Below are 18,880 nucleotides of genomic sequence, written 5' to 3'. Positions count from 1 at the left end.
TGAAACTTCTCTAATCATTGGGTATTGCACAATACACATTCACTGCCTTCACTGACAATCAGTCTGGATTGTCTTAAAGGCTCAAAATGTCTGTAGAAAAGGAGACAGTGCACTGGTATTTAGCTGCCTATATCCTACATTTTGTTGGTTGGAGCAAAAATTTCTTGTTTCATTGTTGACATTAGAATGGTCAGTAAACTTTCCTTCCAACTAAAGGAAACAAATTCCCTTGAAAAAGTACATACCAAGTACATTAGCCGTACACTGGAGAATTCCTGAGACATCTTCAGTTTCTTCATTGCCAGAGCAGTCTGTATAGGAGCATCTGTTTGATATACTGTGAAAGTTCTTCTCTGCATCTCTGTAACTACAGTAAAAAAAATTAAAGTTACAACAACTCCCTATACAAATGCAAAGTCAACAGATGTCTTTCAGAAGTGGTGGCAAAGGATGAAGACCTCCCAATGATGGGCAATTTCAAGATTCAGCTGGACAGTGCTGAGCCATCTTCTCTAGACCATGCTTCTGTCAAGAAAGGTTGGACTAGATGAGCTTTGAGGTCCCTTTCCAGCCTGATATTCTATAATTGAAAAAGATTCCCTATTTTCCTTTTACGAGAAACATTACAGTTAATTAAGCAGTCGTTGTCTGATGGGATTGTAGAGAACCAGGACTGAACAGCAGTTTAACATTTACATCCAGATTATGTATTGCTATTCCAAAGCATCTCCAAGAATTTGAGAGAAAAAATTAAAAATTAAATTCAAAAGCTTATCATGCAAGGCTGTGAATTGGGAAGCACAGAGCAAAACATTACCATGCACTTTTCACTGCCTCACATTAACACTTACCCAATAACTTGATGCTCAAAATACTGCAGTGTCTTTTGAAGAGTTTGCCGAATGGTCTGAGGCTATGGAAGAATAATTTTAAAAATTGTGAGATTAGGGAATTGTAGCACTGTTCAATTAACAGATCTTTTAACGCACTGTTTTTCTCCAGTTTTACTCCTCTTTATCTTCTACCTGCCATATACCCGTTGCATCAACAGATATGAAATATTATTATTCATTCCTTGTATCTTACTTCACCATTTAAATAGGAAGAATTTTACAATGTGACATAATTAATACTGCTTATAAGGCTAGCTGCATATAACAAAGGAGCCACTTCACTCTCAAAAACAGCTCTCAAAAACTATCACCCACCAACCATCTCACTAATTTAAAATAATTAATTTGAAATAGTCTGCAAGGAAATGCTGTTATTTTGTGATGAAAGTATCACCAGGAAAAGACACTGAGTTTTTCAACTCTATATGCTCCCTAGGGCATTTTCTAATGAAGAATATTATAAAGATGCCATTTATTTTGGTTTACTTTCCTGACAAGCTATGACTCTTCAGTCATCTTTCAAATTATCAGGAAAGTCAAGTTCATCAAAAGAAAATCATTACATGCTTCAAGCATTTGTATGCTATTTCACTTTAATAGGTGTTCACCAAACTACATACGTGCATAATCGTTTTTATATCCATTATTACTACTACTTCAGTGTTCACCAAAACACTTACTGATATAACTGTTTATTTTCTGTACTACTACTGCTGCTGAGGTTGTTATTATTTTGAATGAATTCATGAGAGCAAATGAAGCACATGTGATATCCACGTAATTTTTTTCTTTTGAATTTTGCAAATCACTTATGGCAAAAGATTATTCCTTCAAAATTACTACTTTGTATCAAATTTGAGGTTCTTCACCTGTCTATTGTGACCTCATGCCAGAGGTCAGGCAGAGATACACCAAAGTGATTTATAAGCTCTTCTTTTGTACCAAAAGTACACACAGACATTTTGATTCAATTCATAAAAACACACACTCAAATTTTAGAGGTATTTGGTCTTTTCCTGCCTTTTGAAATAGACATCCAATTGTTTCAGATAGTAATAGTCAAAATGCCCCTCAATTAGAGGAATTTCGTTCTAAAACCACAATGACTGATGAAAGGAAAGATGGAGACAAACGTTTTAGCAGGGCCTGCTGCAGTAGGACAAAGACAATGGTTTAAAACTAGAAGAGGATAGATTTAGCCCAGATATTAGAAAGAAGATTTTTATAGCGAGGGTAGTGAAACACTGAAACAGCTTGTCCAGAGAAGTGGTGAGTGACCTATCCAAGGACATTCAAGGTCAAGTCAGATGGGGCTCTGGGCAACCTGATTTAGCTGAAGATGCCCCTGCTCATTCCAGGGAGACTGGACTAGATGACCTTTGAAGGTCCCTTCCAACACAAACTATTCCATGATTTTATGAACAAAAAATAAGCTCAACAGAGATGCAAACCTTTAAAGAGGTTTTTCTTGTTAATTCTATACCAGATAATCACCTTACTTGTCTGTGGGAGCTAAGCTACCTGTGCCAAAAGGCTTTAAAAGTTGCATATTCTCTTGTAAAACACAATGGAAGCACCATATGAATGAAATCATTACATATCAAAAAACATCCCCTTCTCAGTGGTACAGGAGATGTTGAAGTCCTTAGGCCTAATGGGGTACAAATAGATATCATGGCATGTTCTCACAGGGATTCAAAAGCTTTCCTCTGCTCAACAGGCAGAAAAATCCACTCTTCATATATAGAAAAGATATGTTTTCTCACACCAGCAACAAAGCAAAGCAGAATAGCTTTAAGCAAAGGAGTAAGAGCTGCCATTTCCCATCTCCATGCAGCATTTCCCTCAGCCCCACTCCCTACACACAGAACATTAGCACTCCACCAGCAACTCCTCTGACATGAAATAGCGAATAATAGAAATGTCTGATTGCTAAATTAAATCTCACTTCTGGTTCTCCCCAAGTGTTTTTCCAGCAAGCATATGGAAGGCAGCAATGCTTGGTACCACAGCAGAGAGAAAGGAAAACAGCTTTTTGTCTTCTCAGGAAGTTTTGCAGCTTATTGTCCATGGGTTGTCTTTGCCTTTCTCATGCCTGGCACATACATGCTGCACCCCTTAACCAGGGAAAAATCATTTTGACTATCTCAAAATTTGACAATACAAGCGATCTCCTAGCCCTGAACTTATTTCATCAGTAAACCTCGCTTCTCCTGCAGTGCTGAGTGGAAAAAAAATACCATGCTAACTTTCTCTTCTGAAAGTTAAATCAATTGCTTAGCTGTTGTCAGACAATTCTAAACAACCCCATGAAGTCATACCCCTTTTCACTAGCAACTCCTATCAAATCTTAGCAATTAAGTACAGACAAAAATAGGATTTACTACTAAAACAGGATTTACTACTAAAATACGGGCCATAAACAGAACTGTATATAATGTGCTTGGAGCCAGCATGAAAACTGATCCAAGGAGTCACAAAGTCTTTATTCATCTCTGATAAGAATTATTATGACAGGTTGCTGTGCATCGTTAAAAAGGCACTATGCTCACCTTCTCAGTTTGCTGTATTTCATCACTGGTGGATGTCATTTTGTACAGATGTAATTCTGTAACCAGGGCCATGTCTAAACAGAGCAGTGAGAAGAGATATGACACCTGTTTACAGCTGCCTACAAGGACAGTTTGGTGTATTGCTTCTTCAACTACTGATAATGCACTGCCCATGACACAGAGAACGGGCAGGAAAACATTTCCACCTCTTTTCTGCATCCAATAACAGGACTGGAGGGAAGCAAAATAGCTAAACCTCACTCTAGTAGCAGGACACACGTGACCTCTCCCAGAAGCACAGTTCCACCACTCAAGGAGGTAAAACACAGCCTTTAACCATACATCTCCTCCACTGCAATGCCATTCAGGTGTTCAGTGCCACTTGGAGAGGTTGTAAAACTTCATGGCTACCTAAAATTAAAAGATTTAACGTAAATGTAAACCAGTGACTATTACCTAAACAATTAAATGTCAATAATTCCTTTTGATTACAATGATTGACTAGTATTTGGTATGAATCACAAGAGGAATAGTCACATCAATTCATGTGTCTAAGGACGAATCAAAGTAACACAATTTGTTGCTGTAAATTAATCCAAGGATTGCCATACCAGATCACATCCAAGATCCATATGGAATGAGGATATATAAGGTATAAGGGAGCACTGGAGATACTCAGACTGATCTCTTGCATGGCAGAGAACAGAGGACTTCCTTAAAATAATTCCGAATTCAGATGTCAGGCCATGACTAACCCTAATGTGTCAGAGTAATTTGTGAAAAAAAACTGAATCACTGAGTCATACAGGTTTGAAGGAACCTCTGGAGGTCTTCTAGACCAATGTCCTGCTCAAAGTAATTTGAGTTAAAACTGGTTGCTCAGGTCATTCTCCAGACAAGTTTTGCATGTCTCCAGGGATGACAGGCCCACAGCCTCTCTGGGAAATCTGTGCCTGGGTCTGCACACCCTTGTGACAGCTCATTTTTTTTCTGTAATTCTGATTTTAGACTCCCATCTTTCAGCTTTGTTGCCTCTTACCCTTCTTGCACCGCATACCCCCGTGGAAAGCCTGGCTCCATCCTCCCTACACACCCTGATCACTTTAGCTGTAGACTGCAATAAGATACCCCCAAAGATGTCTCTCCTGCAAAGCTGAAGAGATGCAGCTTCCCCAGCCTCTCCTCAGATGTCCCATGCTCCATCCCCTGCCCATCCTGGTAAGCCTTCTGCTGGCCACACTATCAATCTCTGAAGGGTGTGCAGAGGTTGCTAATTTTACTTTATGACTCTGATGGCCACATTTGAGCCCTAAGGTGCAGTCCATATCCCACCCACCTCATCACCCACCTAAGCAGTCTGTACCTCACCAGTTTGGCTCTAATAACACTAGGGGAGAACATGTCAAAGACTTTCCTAAAGTCAAGGCAGACAACATCCCTTCACCCACTGAGCCAGTCATCTCATGACAGAAGTCCATCAGGTCAGTCAGGTACAATTCATCCTTGGTAAAAGCATAAAAGTGTGTAATGAATGTTTAAGGGAATAAAGCGGTAAGACTTGGCCTGGCTCATCTCAATCATTATCCTCATTATCCTTTTTTGTGCTAAGAAAAGGATTCCAAAAGGACTTGCTCCACAACCTTGCCAAGTACTGAGGCTGACTGGTCTGTAGTTCCCCAGACCCTCCTTGTCCTTCTTAGTGCTGGATGTGACATTGGCCTTTTTCTAGTCATCACCTACCTCCCCTGACTGCCATGGCTTGAAGACTTTCCTACCTTCATCCATGCATGCCTCAATTGTCTCCCAAGCCTGCTTCCAACTTCTGTTGACATCTTTTGCTGCATTTGAACAAAGTAACTCTTCTGGGGCTTCGAGGACAGCATCAAGGAGTCAATGAAGCTCAACCAGGTCCTTGTGCCCATTTACCCTACAGGCTAGTTTCCCATTGGAGCCTGACAAAATGAGCTATGAAGAAGCCAAAATCTGCTCTCCTGAAGTATGAGGTAGTGATTCATTCCACTCATTTGTCTTTCCCACTTCCCTCAGTGTTTGGAACTCCAGCATCCCAAAATCACTGCAGCCAGGGATGCCTCAACCTTTGGATCTTCAACCAGATCTTCCCCATTTGTTAGCAATAGCTCCAGCAGAGTATCCCCACCTTATCAGCTCTTTGATTACCTGTGTTAAGACACTCCAAAAATCTCCTGCATTGTTTGCACTCAGACTTATAGCCCTTCTAATGGATTTTGAGTTGGCTGAAAGTCTTGTTATTTATGATTTTCCCTCACAAATAACAAGACTTGCTATTTTGAGACTTCATCTAGCTGTCTAAAGGCTTCCACTGCTTTCACTTCTTGACCAGACAGTGCGCACCAGATGTTCCACCACACCACTCTGCTGAGCTGCCCTCTGCTCCCCACTCTCATGCTCTGGGCCTCTTTGCTCTGTCCAAAGAGAACTGCCCTTTTGAACAAAGGGAAAAGAACTTCCACTTTAACTGCATCCCTTCTTACAAATGTCTTTCCCAAGGCAATCTAACATAAACTTTCCAATCTTCTCAGAGGACAGAGATTTTAGCCTATTCCATAGCCATTTTCTGTTGCCTCTGAAATGTCTTTCATTTGATTGCAACACCTTTGGAAATAAACAGTGGAGCTCATCTGCCCATGTGCAGGCACCCACAGTGATTCATTTCACCCTATGGCTGGCATCTAACACATGCCTGAGGACTCAGGCTTTTCAAATACCCATTTCTTTCTTTTGTCTAGAAAATACATTGAGTGATTGCTTTAGACTTCGACATCTTGAAATGTTTAAGTAAGGACAGACAAACCCCACACTGAGGTGACAGAACTGCACACAGTATCCCAGATAACTCAGTCTAAATTTACATAAATGCAGTTTCAAATTCTCCATGCCATTCCTTTTGCATCCTAAGATACCTAGGCAGGATTAGGAAAGAAAGGACTGTACAGAATGGGGAGGTCCACTGCCAAGAGAGCAACTAGGCACACCAACAGTTCCTCCTTAACCCTAACAAAATTTCAAAGATTTTTCCTTGGAAAAGCTAAGTGGCTCCTAGCTGAGCTTCAAAAGAGTTTCAGCAGTCATGCTGTTAAAAACTTGAGTGCTTAAAATTTTAAACGTGGAAGTTGAAGCACTGAACAGCGTAACAGGCTCAGCTAGAAACCACTTTGCTTCTATCAGAATTTCTTCAAGTATGTCTGTCAGGTCAGGGGGCTCCTCCACACTGTTGTGCCCTGGGGAGTTGGAAAGTCCTTCCGAAAGGAATCTCCACCCCTGCATGCAGGAGAGGCTGTGGACCTCAGCCAAGTCAGCACTGTGACGCTGGAAGTTTTAAACGCTTCAAATTTCAAGTGATCAATCACAAACTCAGCAGATGTGTAAGACTTTAATTGCCAGCTTCACTGCTGGTGATCATTCATTAATGAAAAACATTACTTGTTTCATATTTCAAAACCAATTTTAGTCAAGTCTTTGTCTTTAGGTGATCGCAGATCTCTAAGCACACATGAGCAGGTGTGCATCTGGCCCATCTGAAAGAAGATAAATGGCAAAACAGTCATTTTCAGTCTCAGTATTTTTAATATTTACCCCATGATCATGTAAGCAGTGAAAAACTGTTCTCTCCCTGTCCGTCTGGTCACCAAAATATTGAATTAACAAGGTTGTAAACAAAAAATCAAGGCTCCAGCAGAAGACAAACATTTATCAACATTCCCAAGTGCCAGGTGTGGAGAGATAAGCATTGAAATTGCTGTGGCTAGGGAAAAGCAGAACTGAAAAAGAAAAGGAAGGCTTCTTTGGCACCCAGCAATGTCCTGATGATGCAGAAAGGGGGAAGATTCTGTAGCAGGTCCTGCACAGCCAGAATTGCTCTGTGTCCTATTCCCAATAGCTGAAGAATGAAATGAAGGGGAACAGACAGAAATCATAAATGGAGAAGCAGAGTCCCACGTAAGTTATCATCTGAAAATTTAAAAAAGAAATAATCTTTAGGGGCTTAACAGTGCTTTTGATAATATAAACAGGAAAAAAGATATAGTTTTGCTCTCTAGCTTCTTAACATTTTAAGGTGCACTCATTTTTTAACTGCTTCTATATGGGCTAAAACATATTTTCTTCCTGAAGACCAGCTTCCCAATTCCAGGTGTTTGTACTTCAGATAAAAGCACCCACTGCTTGCAGACCTCCATGACTAGCAGCAGATTTGGTATCAAGAGAAGAAGATGCATAATCCCCAGGAGTGGACTGTCTGGGGATCCAGGGCAGGGTGACTGACAGCTGGAGGCAAAACAAGCTGCCTGCAACAGCTCACGGTGATCCAGACAGGACCATGCGAGGGTGCAGCACCTGAGCTCAGTGACATGGCAGATAAACCTGAGACCATTCTGCTCCCCAGTTCACACAAACTGGGGTCCTCCTCACAGAGAAATACTTGTGCACATCAGAGAATTGCCTTAATTTAATAAATAACATTGAGACTAAGAATTTCACCCAATACCATTTCATGGCAACAATCCAAACACAGTGAAGAAATAAAGCAGAGCTAAATAATAATTAGAAATTGTAAGTTCTGCATCCCCAGCTGCCTTTCAGCTAGAAGAATCACAGACATTATGGATGGAAATTGCCTATTAGATCATCTAGTCTAACTCCTTGACAGTGAAGGATAAATATTTCAGGATGCTATCCCTTACAACACCAGCTGGGATCACTTTGTTAATTTTTGAATTTCAGCCATGTCTGGAATGGATAGAAGATCTGTTCTGTGCTACAGAGAGTATGTGTTCAGTAGGTAAGAATTTAACAGATGATCTATTGCTAATGCTACATCTTCATCTTTTAATGCAACTGGCATCTACTACATAAAATCATCAGTGCTACTCCAGCAGACCGATAGGAAATGAAAAGCTTTATATATTGGTCCTTTTCAAGGAATTTTTTCTGCTGAGATAGAAGAAGGACCAATTCCCCCAGTATAACTGGACCTAATTTCATATGCAGCTCTGCATAGGTATTTATCCCTTCGAAACCTACGGACAAACCACAGATGTCTCTCATCCTCATTTTGAAACTTAGTTTGAGAGTTGGCAAACAGACACATGTAGGAAGAATCTGGATACAAGACAGAATAATTTATTTTACTCAGAGCACTTCATAGCAGCCTTTAACATTTGCACAAGCGGTAGAAGAGAAGAGAAGGCTTTAACATTATGCATTTTATCAGAGTACAGCCAACTGCTGTGAGGTGGCCACTGGCTCTGCTCAAAGAGTTTCAAATGAAGGACATTCACACTTGTTTTGATGTAGCCACGAGGGCTCACTGCTTTAGCAGGGGCATATATTAATGATCCTGACATTTTTGTCTCCCTTACATCTTTCTCTATTTGCACCTGCATGCTTTGGCCAGGGGGGAGGCAGAGAAGTGCAAAGCAATTTAGATCACTTTTGTGGGATTACCACTGGTGCTGCCACGCTCTGCTCTGTCAGCCAGTGTGTCAGATCAGCCCATGGGCAAGCCTGTTCCCCAGCAGGGAAATGCTCGCTGCTTGCAGGCTGCAAAGATGTCTGCAATGTACCAATGTTTCCAAGACACGTTTTCTCCAAGCACTGTAGGGAAGTTAAGATTTCAGCCTGGAACTGCACAAACATTAAGAAAGCCAATATTACTATGACTGGTCTAAGAATTAGATGTCAAATACTCAAACTCACACTCAATACAATTTCACCAAGGTCAATACAATGCTGCAGGCCCTTAGGTGCAGATAATTTTTCTAATATTTTACTTGCTGAGAATGAATTTTCTTTGCATGAGATGTTAAACTACTGAACAAGACAAACAACCCAAACCCACTGTGACGCTCACATTGATGACATTTTCCAGAATGTTCCTCTTTAAGATATCACAGCTCTATTCCAGGCTATGAAATAACAGATTGATTGACTACAGACTGCCTGTGTGACTTTCTATATAAATTACTTTTGTCTCTGTTAAGTTGAAAGATACTCAGCAAAAGTCTGGTTTTATTATAATTTCAAAAAAAACCACATTCTGTTTGCCTGCTGAAATTAGGAATTAGAAGTTTCTCATAGAATGTGCCTTTCTTCACCATTTTCATGCATCACACCCACATTCTTGAGAAGGATATTACTCATGTAAAGCTCATCCAGCCTGGGCTACTAAGGGAATAAGCTCATCCCAGCATTGATATGGGTATCATTTGACATTACCTTATATTTCATTCAGAAAGACAGGCAGAAGTCATTTCTACAACTGCGGAGCTTAGCTAAACCCAATAGGTTAATGTAAATCATTAGGAGCTCAGAATACTTGTGCAAATTTTTTTCAAAATCTTATTAAAAAATCAATTTGCTACCTCTCCTGCTAGTGGCAGCAACTTGTTAACAGAGTAAAAGTGAAGAGCTAGTAAAATGAGCAGTATTCATGGAGACTAAGTGGCAGAGGTTTTTGATGGAGCCTCATTTGACATAAACTGCTACACTGCAACTTCTCTGCCAAAACCCCACCTCCTCTCACTGGAGGATTCATTTGCAATTAAGCAATTTCAAGTTACAGTAGTTCTGTGACATAACTAATAGCCTACACACTAACATAAATGACTGCCTTTATGTTCAGTTTTCTCCCACTGTCAGGGAAAGGGCTGCTTTCAAATAGACAGTTCTTAAATTCAAACTATTTGGCGGCAGCCACTAGCAGCTTCCTAAATTAAACAGGAGAAAAATGTTCTTACTTTAATGTGTTTTCAAGTGGGCCTTTAAGGAATAGCAGAAATAAATCTAAACGAACAGAAAAGTGTAACAGACTTGATTTTCACTTAACATCATGTAAGAAATGTGTTACATAGGCCATTCAGAAAATAAAATCAAATGGAAGTGTTCGTCAGTTTAATGCTGTGTTATGACGTAATTCTCATTCCAGAAAGATCAGTGCAGTGCTTAGGGGTACACAGTCTCCTCTGAATGCATGCCAAATCACTCTCAGCTCCTTTAGGGACAGTCCATGCCTCTTAGATGGGAGCAGAGTATTTGACTTTTCAAATCAGTGACAAATTATGTTTTTCTGATTTTGATTCTATTTTCAGCCTGGTATTGGATACAAGTCAAGATAGAACTGGAGCAAATGTGAAAATTGCTGCAAGGAACTCAGAATTCAGTAACATACTAAATTGCACTTCTAAAGAATCAAGCTATCTATGTCAACCAGTGTCAGGATACCATTCCCATATAGCAGAGCTCTTAAAGGCAAAAAAATATTATTTTGATAATGAATATCATATAGTATCATCTTCTCTACTTCTAATTAATCAAAATTTATGTCTTTGTGGGTGTAAAATTCATCCTTTAAAATGGAATACAATAAAAAAGCTGGAATCAAAAGGAGAATGTATCGTTAAATTTGTGATGCGCATATAATTACTGAGTTATTTCTTAAAAACAAGGTCATAAATCAATGTCCCTATTAAGTTCCCAACATTTTATTATTTATCTCCAATAAACTGAACCCAGCCTGGTGACAAGGGCAACTGTTTGTTTTGAGAGCAGCTGGATCTGGCTCCAGATTTCTCTGATCAGAGTGCATAACCAAAGACCATTTGACAGTGGTTCAGATGAAGGAGGACAGAGGGACATCTGTGTTCCATCAGGAACATGACTTACGAACATGTTAGAATGGATAGGAGCTGCCTTCACAATTACTGAGCTCTGTGGGAACATCACAGGGATCAAAGGCTGTGAGAGGGCAGAGGCAGTCATGGGGCAACATGCAGGGAGCAGTGTCGCCAGGATCCCATGAGCCCAAGGAGTCACAAGAGCTGTGGGCAAAGCCTGGGGTCTATTGCACTGGGCAGCTCAGTCTGCTCCCACAAACCATCACCTTCACACTCAGGTGCTGAGCACACCTCCCCGACCCTGGGGGCTGCAGCACAGGGCTGTGCCTCCACCCTCCCAAAGCCAGTGCACTCAACTGCACAGTAAACTGGCACTGGGGGAGGCAGCGGGGCAGCAACTTGATGAGATGTTCAGTACATGCACGGTCAGTTTGCTGAGTGCAGCTGTGACAAAAAAAGCTGCCTCTCCTTGTACTGCTGCCGCTCTGCCTCCCTGCTTCCCTAACCTTCCCCAGCACAGCCTACTCACAAATGCCAACGGTGGGATACGGATGGAGGTCGCATCACCACACACTTTTCCCCAAAATACTCAGCTGTTTTGGTGGGAGGTGAGCCCTCTCATCCTCCTAGTTCTGGCTTTCAAAAAAAAGAGGGTTTGCAGTGAGCACGTTCCAGATGAACAGCAGGAATCCTTCACCCATCCAGGCATGTCGGGAAACGTTTAAGAACTCACCGGAACATAAAATGAACCTGTGCTGATTGAGGATCAGGTCCTGACATCTTCTAGTATAACTACTGGAGGAAAAATCTCCAATAATCAATGTAAGAGAAAAGTTGGAAAATCATGCATGCTGGAAAACGCTAGAAACTGTTGTCTGGGAGCAAGCAGAATGGGGTGGATTCAATGCTGCAACACAGCAAGGTTCACTTCTTACTATTTTCCCACAGTTCCACAAAAAGTAATGTTTGTGCAAAGTCGCATTCAACTAAAATTAAGACTAAGATTACATGTGATAAAAAATGCAGTAACTTATTTTCACTATATTTTAGTATATTTCAACTACTTCATTACTGCATTTCATTCTACAGACTCTAACAACTGACAGTACAGCTCTACTAACTCATGAATGCATTGCACAGCAGATACATTTCATATACATTCCTGCACTACCACTCATAAGACACCGCCTGTTTGCACAGCATTCTCTCTGCTCTGCCCCATGGACACCCCTCTTGGGTACCCACCGCTCTTTTGCCTCTTGGATGCTCCTTCCTGCTCTGTTCAAGGCTCTCCACATGCCCAGAGCAGCTCTCAATAGCTCCTGCTACCCTTGAGAACTCTGCATGGTAAAGTAGTATTAAACACACACACAGAATCTTTCTCCAGTGAAAACACAAACCAGTATTTTACTGAGTATTTCAATCCTAGTCATTGCTGAAGGAAAGCAGACAACTACGGCTGAGTATGAACATCAGGAACCTGTAGCATCCTTCAACTTTGAAAGTTGGGATGGGGACAAATAACTGCTGCATTCATGTTTGAAAACACTAAACCTTGCAGCCTAGATACATCGTATAGACATTTGTATGCACATCACTGTGTTTATATACTTAACAGAGACCCCTATCTATAGTACTGTGGAATGAAGATCTATCTACATATATAAAAACTATTCAAGCCTTTTGTTTAGAAAGAACATCTGTCAGTGCTTCCCTTCAGACTTGCCTTCTAATTTAACAAACAGTATAAATGAGTCCCATTAAATCAATTTTATAGGCAAAGTATATTTTTTTTTACTTCTAATTAAAGTTATTCCTGATTTATATCGGTAGATGTGAAAAATTAATCTGATCCAAAGTGTTAAACATATGGCAACTTGACTTGTTGCATGAAGGCATATATTCAGTATCACAGAACTCAGTAAGAATGCACCACAATAACAAACCACCTGAACAGTGGTTTCTGTGAGTGAAAAATGAAAAGCAGGGAACCTGCTTCCAGGACTAGGACAAGACTTCTTTGACTTAATGACATTAATTTATTCCAAAATGTGTGAGATGGGAGTGAAGCTGTAGTTACAATGCCAAGATAAAAAGGGGAATTTTAAGTAATGTGTATCACATTAAAATTTTAAAATAACCTATTTTTTTGCAACAAGGGTTGCTATAATTATCTCCCAGGGAAACCATGGAAGCTGTTGTTTGGGACATCAAAACCAAATTAGATGAAATTTTTGCATTCTTAAACAAAATTTTTCTGAGAGCAGGGAAGAAAGAAGATTTGGATCTATCAGAGTTTTATTCATGCCTTAATTCAAGGAATGTGTTTATTTCAAAAACAAATTCAACAACTAATCTGCAAAATTCTAATTGTCTTTTATAGCAACATTATGCAGGACCTAACAGTCAAAGCTCGGGAAACACAAATACTAAGGTTATCTCAAAATACTGCACTGAACTACTTCTGAATACTTCAAATATTTTGGGTAACACATGCTCTAATTATACCATTGCATTACTATCAAATTAAATAGCTTCTTTTTTTTTATATACTAAAACAAGACAGGTCACCTGAAATATCATCTATTAATATCAGCATTACAAGATCAGATTCCCAGTGGAGAGGGAAAAAATCAATGTGAAAGAAAAGTCTTAACTGAAACTGGATGACTGTTAGCTATTTAACGCACTAACTTCTCCCGTGAAACAGCTTGTCTATTTCTGTCCAGCCACTTAAATCAACTCCAAACAGAAAAAAGTATATTAAAACCAATGCAAACTGAGAGCTGATGGTTAAAAGACTCAAAAGGAATTTCCAGAGCTGCCTAACAATATGAAAAAAGATGATCTGATGCCACGATAGCAGATACAGTTGTCCTGCAGATTAATACTACTTGTTGCAATTAATGTTTTATGCCTTAATACATTAAACTATCTCAGGGACCAAACAAGCATTCAGTTGCATCTGAAACTTCAGGAGGAGATTTTAGAGATGATCACAGACGTATGTAGAGGAGCATGGCACAATCATAACAGAAAGGCTGGAGAAAAATCTTCTATTTTAGACTCATCTATGAGAACTCCTGAGACACTGACTTCAGTGTTACAACATGATACCAGCATATGTGACAGGCTCTAGCCGAATCCACTCCTGATTTTAGTAGCATACAGACAATCGGTCACTGACTCTCAACTACAGTTGTAGCTATCCAGTCAATCCTTAAGTCGTGGATTTCAAAATCCACTTTAAAGAAACTGATCTGTCAGGAACGCTGCGCATGCAGGAGGCACAGGGAAATCTGTTGCTGAAACATTTCCGAACACATAGCCGGAACTTTGTTTCACCCTATTCAGAACAGAAAAGCCCTACAAATGTAAGAAGTTCACATCCCCTCGATGTTGAAGGCAAAATGTGCACGCCATGCATCATACAGATTCAACTTTTTGTATATTAATAAGAAAAAAACCCACGTTGCTAGTACCAATGATAAGCACCTTACGACTTTGTTTTCATCCAGAAAGGGACTCGGCAGAAATGATAAACCCAGCCAAAGCGGCAGCTGCGCCTAAGCGTGACTCCCGACCCGATTTCCAGCACCGGGCTGCCGGGAGCTGTGCTCCCGCAGGTTTGCGGGGCTGGCAGCCGGCAGCCGGAGCACGCACGGAAGGCAGCGGCTCCAGCGGCCCCGCGGGGCCACCCGGGAGCAGGGAGCGGGCACCGCCGCCCCTTCCCGGCAGGGACCCGAGCCGCGGGGCGGCCGCGGGGCTGTGCCGGGCGGGAGGGAGCCGGGGCCGGGCGGGGGCACTCACCGCGGGGGCCGTCAGGCGGCGGATGCTCTCGCCCAGCGAGTCCAGGTTGACCCGCCGGCGGCGCGGAGCGCGGCGCGCCCCGGAGCTGGCCGCGGCGGCGGCGGCGAAAGGGGTGTCGGCGGGGCCGGGGGGGCTGCGGCTGCCGTTCCAGCAGAGGCGGGACAGGGGACACTCGCCCTCCTCCTCGGGGCTCGTCTCCGGGCAGTCCGAGCCCAGCGAGCTGAAGGACTCCGACGAGATCTTGCGGCGGGACATGGTGCCGCGGGTCGGCGCGGGGCGGCGGCGGGCTCAGCGCGGGGCGGCGGGCAGCCGCGGCGGGCAGCGCCGAGCTGGGCGGGCGCGGGGGCGGCAGGCTCGCATGGCCGCGGGTGCCCCTGGGCGGGAGAGAGGCAGCGGCGGAGCCGCCGCGCCGGGGCCGCGCACACCGCGGCGCTGCTCCGCTCCGCGCCGGGCCGGGAGCGCGGGTGCCGCGCCGCGCCGCGCCGGGAGCCTTTAAAGCGGCGGCGGCGGCGACCGCGGCGGCTGCTGCCCTCCTCTGCCTCGGCCGCCCGCCCCGTTCTCCCCTCCCCCGGCTCCCTCGCTGCTCCGCGGGGATCACGTGTTGTTTGGAGCCCTTTCCCCCTCCTCCTCCTCCTCCCGCCTCCCCCGCCCCGCTCGCCGCCTGTCGCGCCCGGCCCCGCTCGCCGCGGCCGCCGCCGGCCCCGCTGCCCCGCGCCGCGGAGATGCTCCAGCGCCCGGCGGGGCGGGCCGAGGGCAGGGCCGGGCGCAGCCCCGCTCCCGCCGGGAGGGCGGCTAGGGCGCTCCGCTCGGCGCCCTGCGCTTTGGAGCCGGGCTAAGGGGAAGCGGGGAGGTGGCCCCGAAGCCCCGCACGGCTCCGCGGGGAGCGGCGGTGCCCGCGCGGGGAGTGGGGGCGATCCCGGGCCCTCCCGGTGCTGCCGCCCCGCCGCCAGTCCCGCCTCGGTGCTGGACAGCTCCCTGGCAGCTCCAGCGCCGGGAAAGCCGGCCTGCGCTCCCTGCCAGCCCTCTCCGCCAGCCAACTTTTGAAATGGCATTGGGGAAGCTGAAGCTTGGGAAAGAAATCGTTTCACAAACTGGGGAGACAGAGTGCCGGCCATCAGCTCTCGGAAGCAAAGGTTGTCGTCTGTGTGCAAGCGCTGCTCCCGTTAACACTGCAGGTCATGGCCAAAACGGAAAAGAAACTAAATTCATTCCCCTGCTACAGCCCTGGCAAGCAGAGAAAGGACTGGATTAGAGGACCCAGGAGTTTGGATCCAAGATGACATGCAAGGTGTTTCCTTCCCAACTTTCCTACCCATGCTGTCAGTTTAAAGACATCTTCAGAGATTCATGCCAGTAGTGATAACCCCATGTAGTTCTTCTCAGCAAAAATGCTCCAAGGAAATGTGATCTCAGCTGAAGTGGTTCGTCCTGCCATCAAGGAAGACAGCTTGTCATTACTTTCCCTTTGTTCAAACAAAACTTATTTTAAAAGGCAGTGATTTTAAGATAGTTTTTACTCTACCTTTTCCTTGTATTTTGACATGTTTTACAACCTTATCCTTTTAAATGTCTGAATGCAGCCTAAACAAGAACTCACAGAAGAAACTAGGGAGATTTCCACAGGTATGAAGGAGCTTTTGAGCATGGCCCCAGGCAGCACAAGCCAGTGTCTGCTCTCAGAGGGGGCACAGGTCTATGGCTGAGCATGCTGCTTTTAACTGGGGCATGAAAACCCTTGCCAGAACATTACTTCCAGTGTTGTCATCCCTGTTTCTCTTGACTCACCTAGTGTCTATTTTTTTTAATAGAAATATATATGGAGTCTGGTGATTGAAGCCTGTGGCTTGAAAGGATATATAGTAAAGTCAGAGTGTTCAATACTGCCTTCTGTTGCCATATGAAGTATTACATTTGAGGTGCACAGACTTGCTTTTTGCTGTCCTGGCAATGCCTTCGGCAGCCCTAGGACATGAATCTGACATGACTTCACATGCAAGTAATTCACAAATGAACCTTCAGATCTGTTGTCCTCCTCTGTGTTTCCTCCTCGAGTAATTAACAATATTCATCAGTATCTGAGTGTAGGGAGGTGAAACAGTCACTCTGCATTTTTCTTCTTCCCTCCAAAGATATCCTCATTTTCACAGATTCTTTGAGACCTGCTGCACAAGCCCTGGCTGGCCCTCAGGCCAAGCTCCTGCCATTGAGGGAACTCAGGAATTAAGACATCTGAAAAATGCCCTTTGGTGCTAAACATTTTCCCTAGCACAGAGTACTCTGTGTTAATATGTTAATGTTCTTCACATGTTTCTGTTTCCATTAAATTTACTTCTTTCTCACAGACCATTTCATACAGTCCTCAGTGAAACAAACTACCCTGGTTTCCTGGCTGATGCAGTGACAGTGACAACTGGATAAGAGCCACATAGTTTAGCGTGGAAAATGCAAATACATATTTATAAGTTCTAAAATGCTGAAATACCAATGTGTCAACTGGTTCCATGTGCAGCATTTCAGCTGTAGGGTAAGCAACTTGCTTGGAGGCAATTTGCATTTTATTCAGAACTAAGAAAAAGAGTTGCAACATGACAAAAATGACACTTTTTAGGTCTTCATTTTCCTCTTGAAGCTTAAAGTAGTACTCCACAATGTAACTTATTGGTAGCAGTGGACAGTGGTTCTGAGTTACCCTTGCTGCTTTAAAAATTACTTTCCTCAATGCTTCTCATGGCCATATTCCTATGTCTATTCATATTCCTACAATGATCATGAAGTGAAAAGGAAAACTCTTTGCCTCAGCGACTATTCCTGAGGTTAGGACTATCAAAACCACTTGCATATCAAACCAACTCTTTTCAAGAATGTAAAAGGTATTTTCCTTCAACATCTAGATAGTGAAGTTCACAGCTCAGTAAAAAATGCCACTAGAGTCTTCAAGTATTCTTTGCTTCAGCTGAAGCAGAACTTTGAGTAAACCTGGACACAGTGTTGTTATTCATTGGCTAGTCTGATTAGGCACCACCTTTAAAGCTTGTGAAAGTAAGCCTCATACCTGCCTGATCCAGTCACAAATGTATTAGTAGTCTGCATACTGTAACTCTGTTTGGGATTCATGATGTGAAGTACACAGAATTGGATAGAGGAACTGGCTGGAAAACTACCAAACACCATCATAAGTTGTCAAGCTAAATAGAAATGGACAGCACAAGATCCAAGATGATGCAGGGCCTGGAGGTGAGTCTGGTGAGCAAACAAGTCATTCAGTCCCCAGTTAATTGTCCTCATTCTGTTCCTCCTGATCCAGACACCACCTTGGCAAAAGCTAAATATCACAGGCGTTGCTTCATCTGACAGTCAAATGCCTTTGAGAGCCTGTAGACAGAATTTACAGCACATAAGAGCACAAGAATTCTTCTTTAATACATGTCTCATCAGCCCAAACTTGCAGTTGGCACATTATTGGATGAATAGCAGAAGTATGCGTAAAATGGGTAAGGTTGACTAAAACAGTGCCAATGCAACTTTTCTTTTATACTACAACAGAGAGCTATGTATGTGTCCCACATATATTGCAGACACCAGACAAAAAAACTGAGTACTTTTAATTATTTTATAATTTCTAATGCATAATTACTCTTCTCATTAGACAGCTGGCTGAACATGATCAAGCTGTGCCCCAGTGTCCAAGGAGGCCAATGGCATCCTGGGCTGGATCAGCAATAGTGTGGCCAGCAGGACCAGGGAAGGGATTGTCCCCCTGTACTCGGCACTGCTGAGGCCACACCTCAAATCCTGTGTTCAGTTCTGGGTCACTCACTGCAAGAAAGACATTGAGGGGCTGGAGTGTGTCCAGAGAAGGGAAAGGGAGCTGGGAAGGGTCTGGAGCACAAGTGCTGTGAGGAGCAGCTGAGGGAGCTGGGGTTGTTTAGCCTGGAGAAAAGGAGGCTCAGGGGGAACCTTGTTGCTCTCTACA

At 43.3% G+C, this 18,880-nt stretch overlaps 1 protein-coding gene across 2 annotated transcripts in view; it reads right to left on the bottom strand.

Annotated features, from left to right (window-relative positions):
• Positions 1-15,243, bottom strand: part of GUCY1A2 (guanylate cyclase 1 soluble subunit alpha 2) — a 135,222-nt gene extending 119,979 nt beyond the window's left edge. For both annotated transcript variants that reach the window (XM_085064016.1, XM_085064027.1), the window contains exons 1-3: positions 14,908-15,243; positions 852-913; positions 246-367 (exon numbers count right to left, since the gene is read on the bottom strand). In XM_085064016.1, coding sequence (XP_084920142.1) covers positions 246-367; positions 852-913; positions 14,908-15,162 — 439 coding nt within the window. In that variant the 5' untranslated portion in view covers positions 15,163-15,243. The remainder of the gene's footprint in view (positions 1-245; positions 368-851; positions 914-14,907) is intronic.
• Between the last annotated feature and the right edge of the window lie 3,637 nt (positions 15,244-18,880).

The sequence above is a fragment of the Lichenostomus cassidix genome, chromosome 1 (genome assembly GCF_008360975.1).
Source record: "Lichenostomus cassidix isolate B80296 chromosome 1, HeHo_3.0, whole genome shotgun sequence".
In the NCBI taxonomy this organism is placed as follows: domain Eukaryota; kingdom Metazoa; phylum Chordata; class Aves; order Passeriformes; family Meliphagidae; genus Lichenostomus; species Lichenostomus cassidix.
The sequence above is the reverse complement of the archived record's forward strand: the minus strand, read 5'-3'. Positions and strand labels throughout refer to the sequence as shown.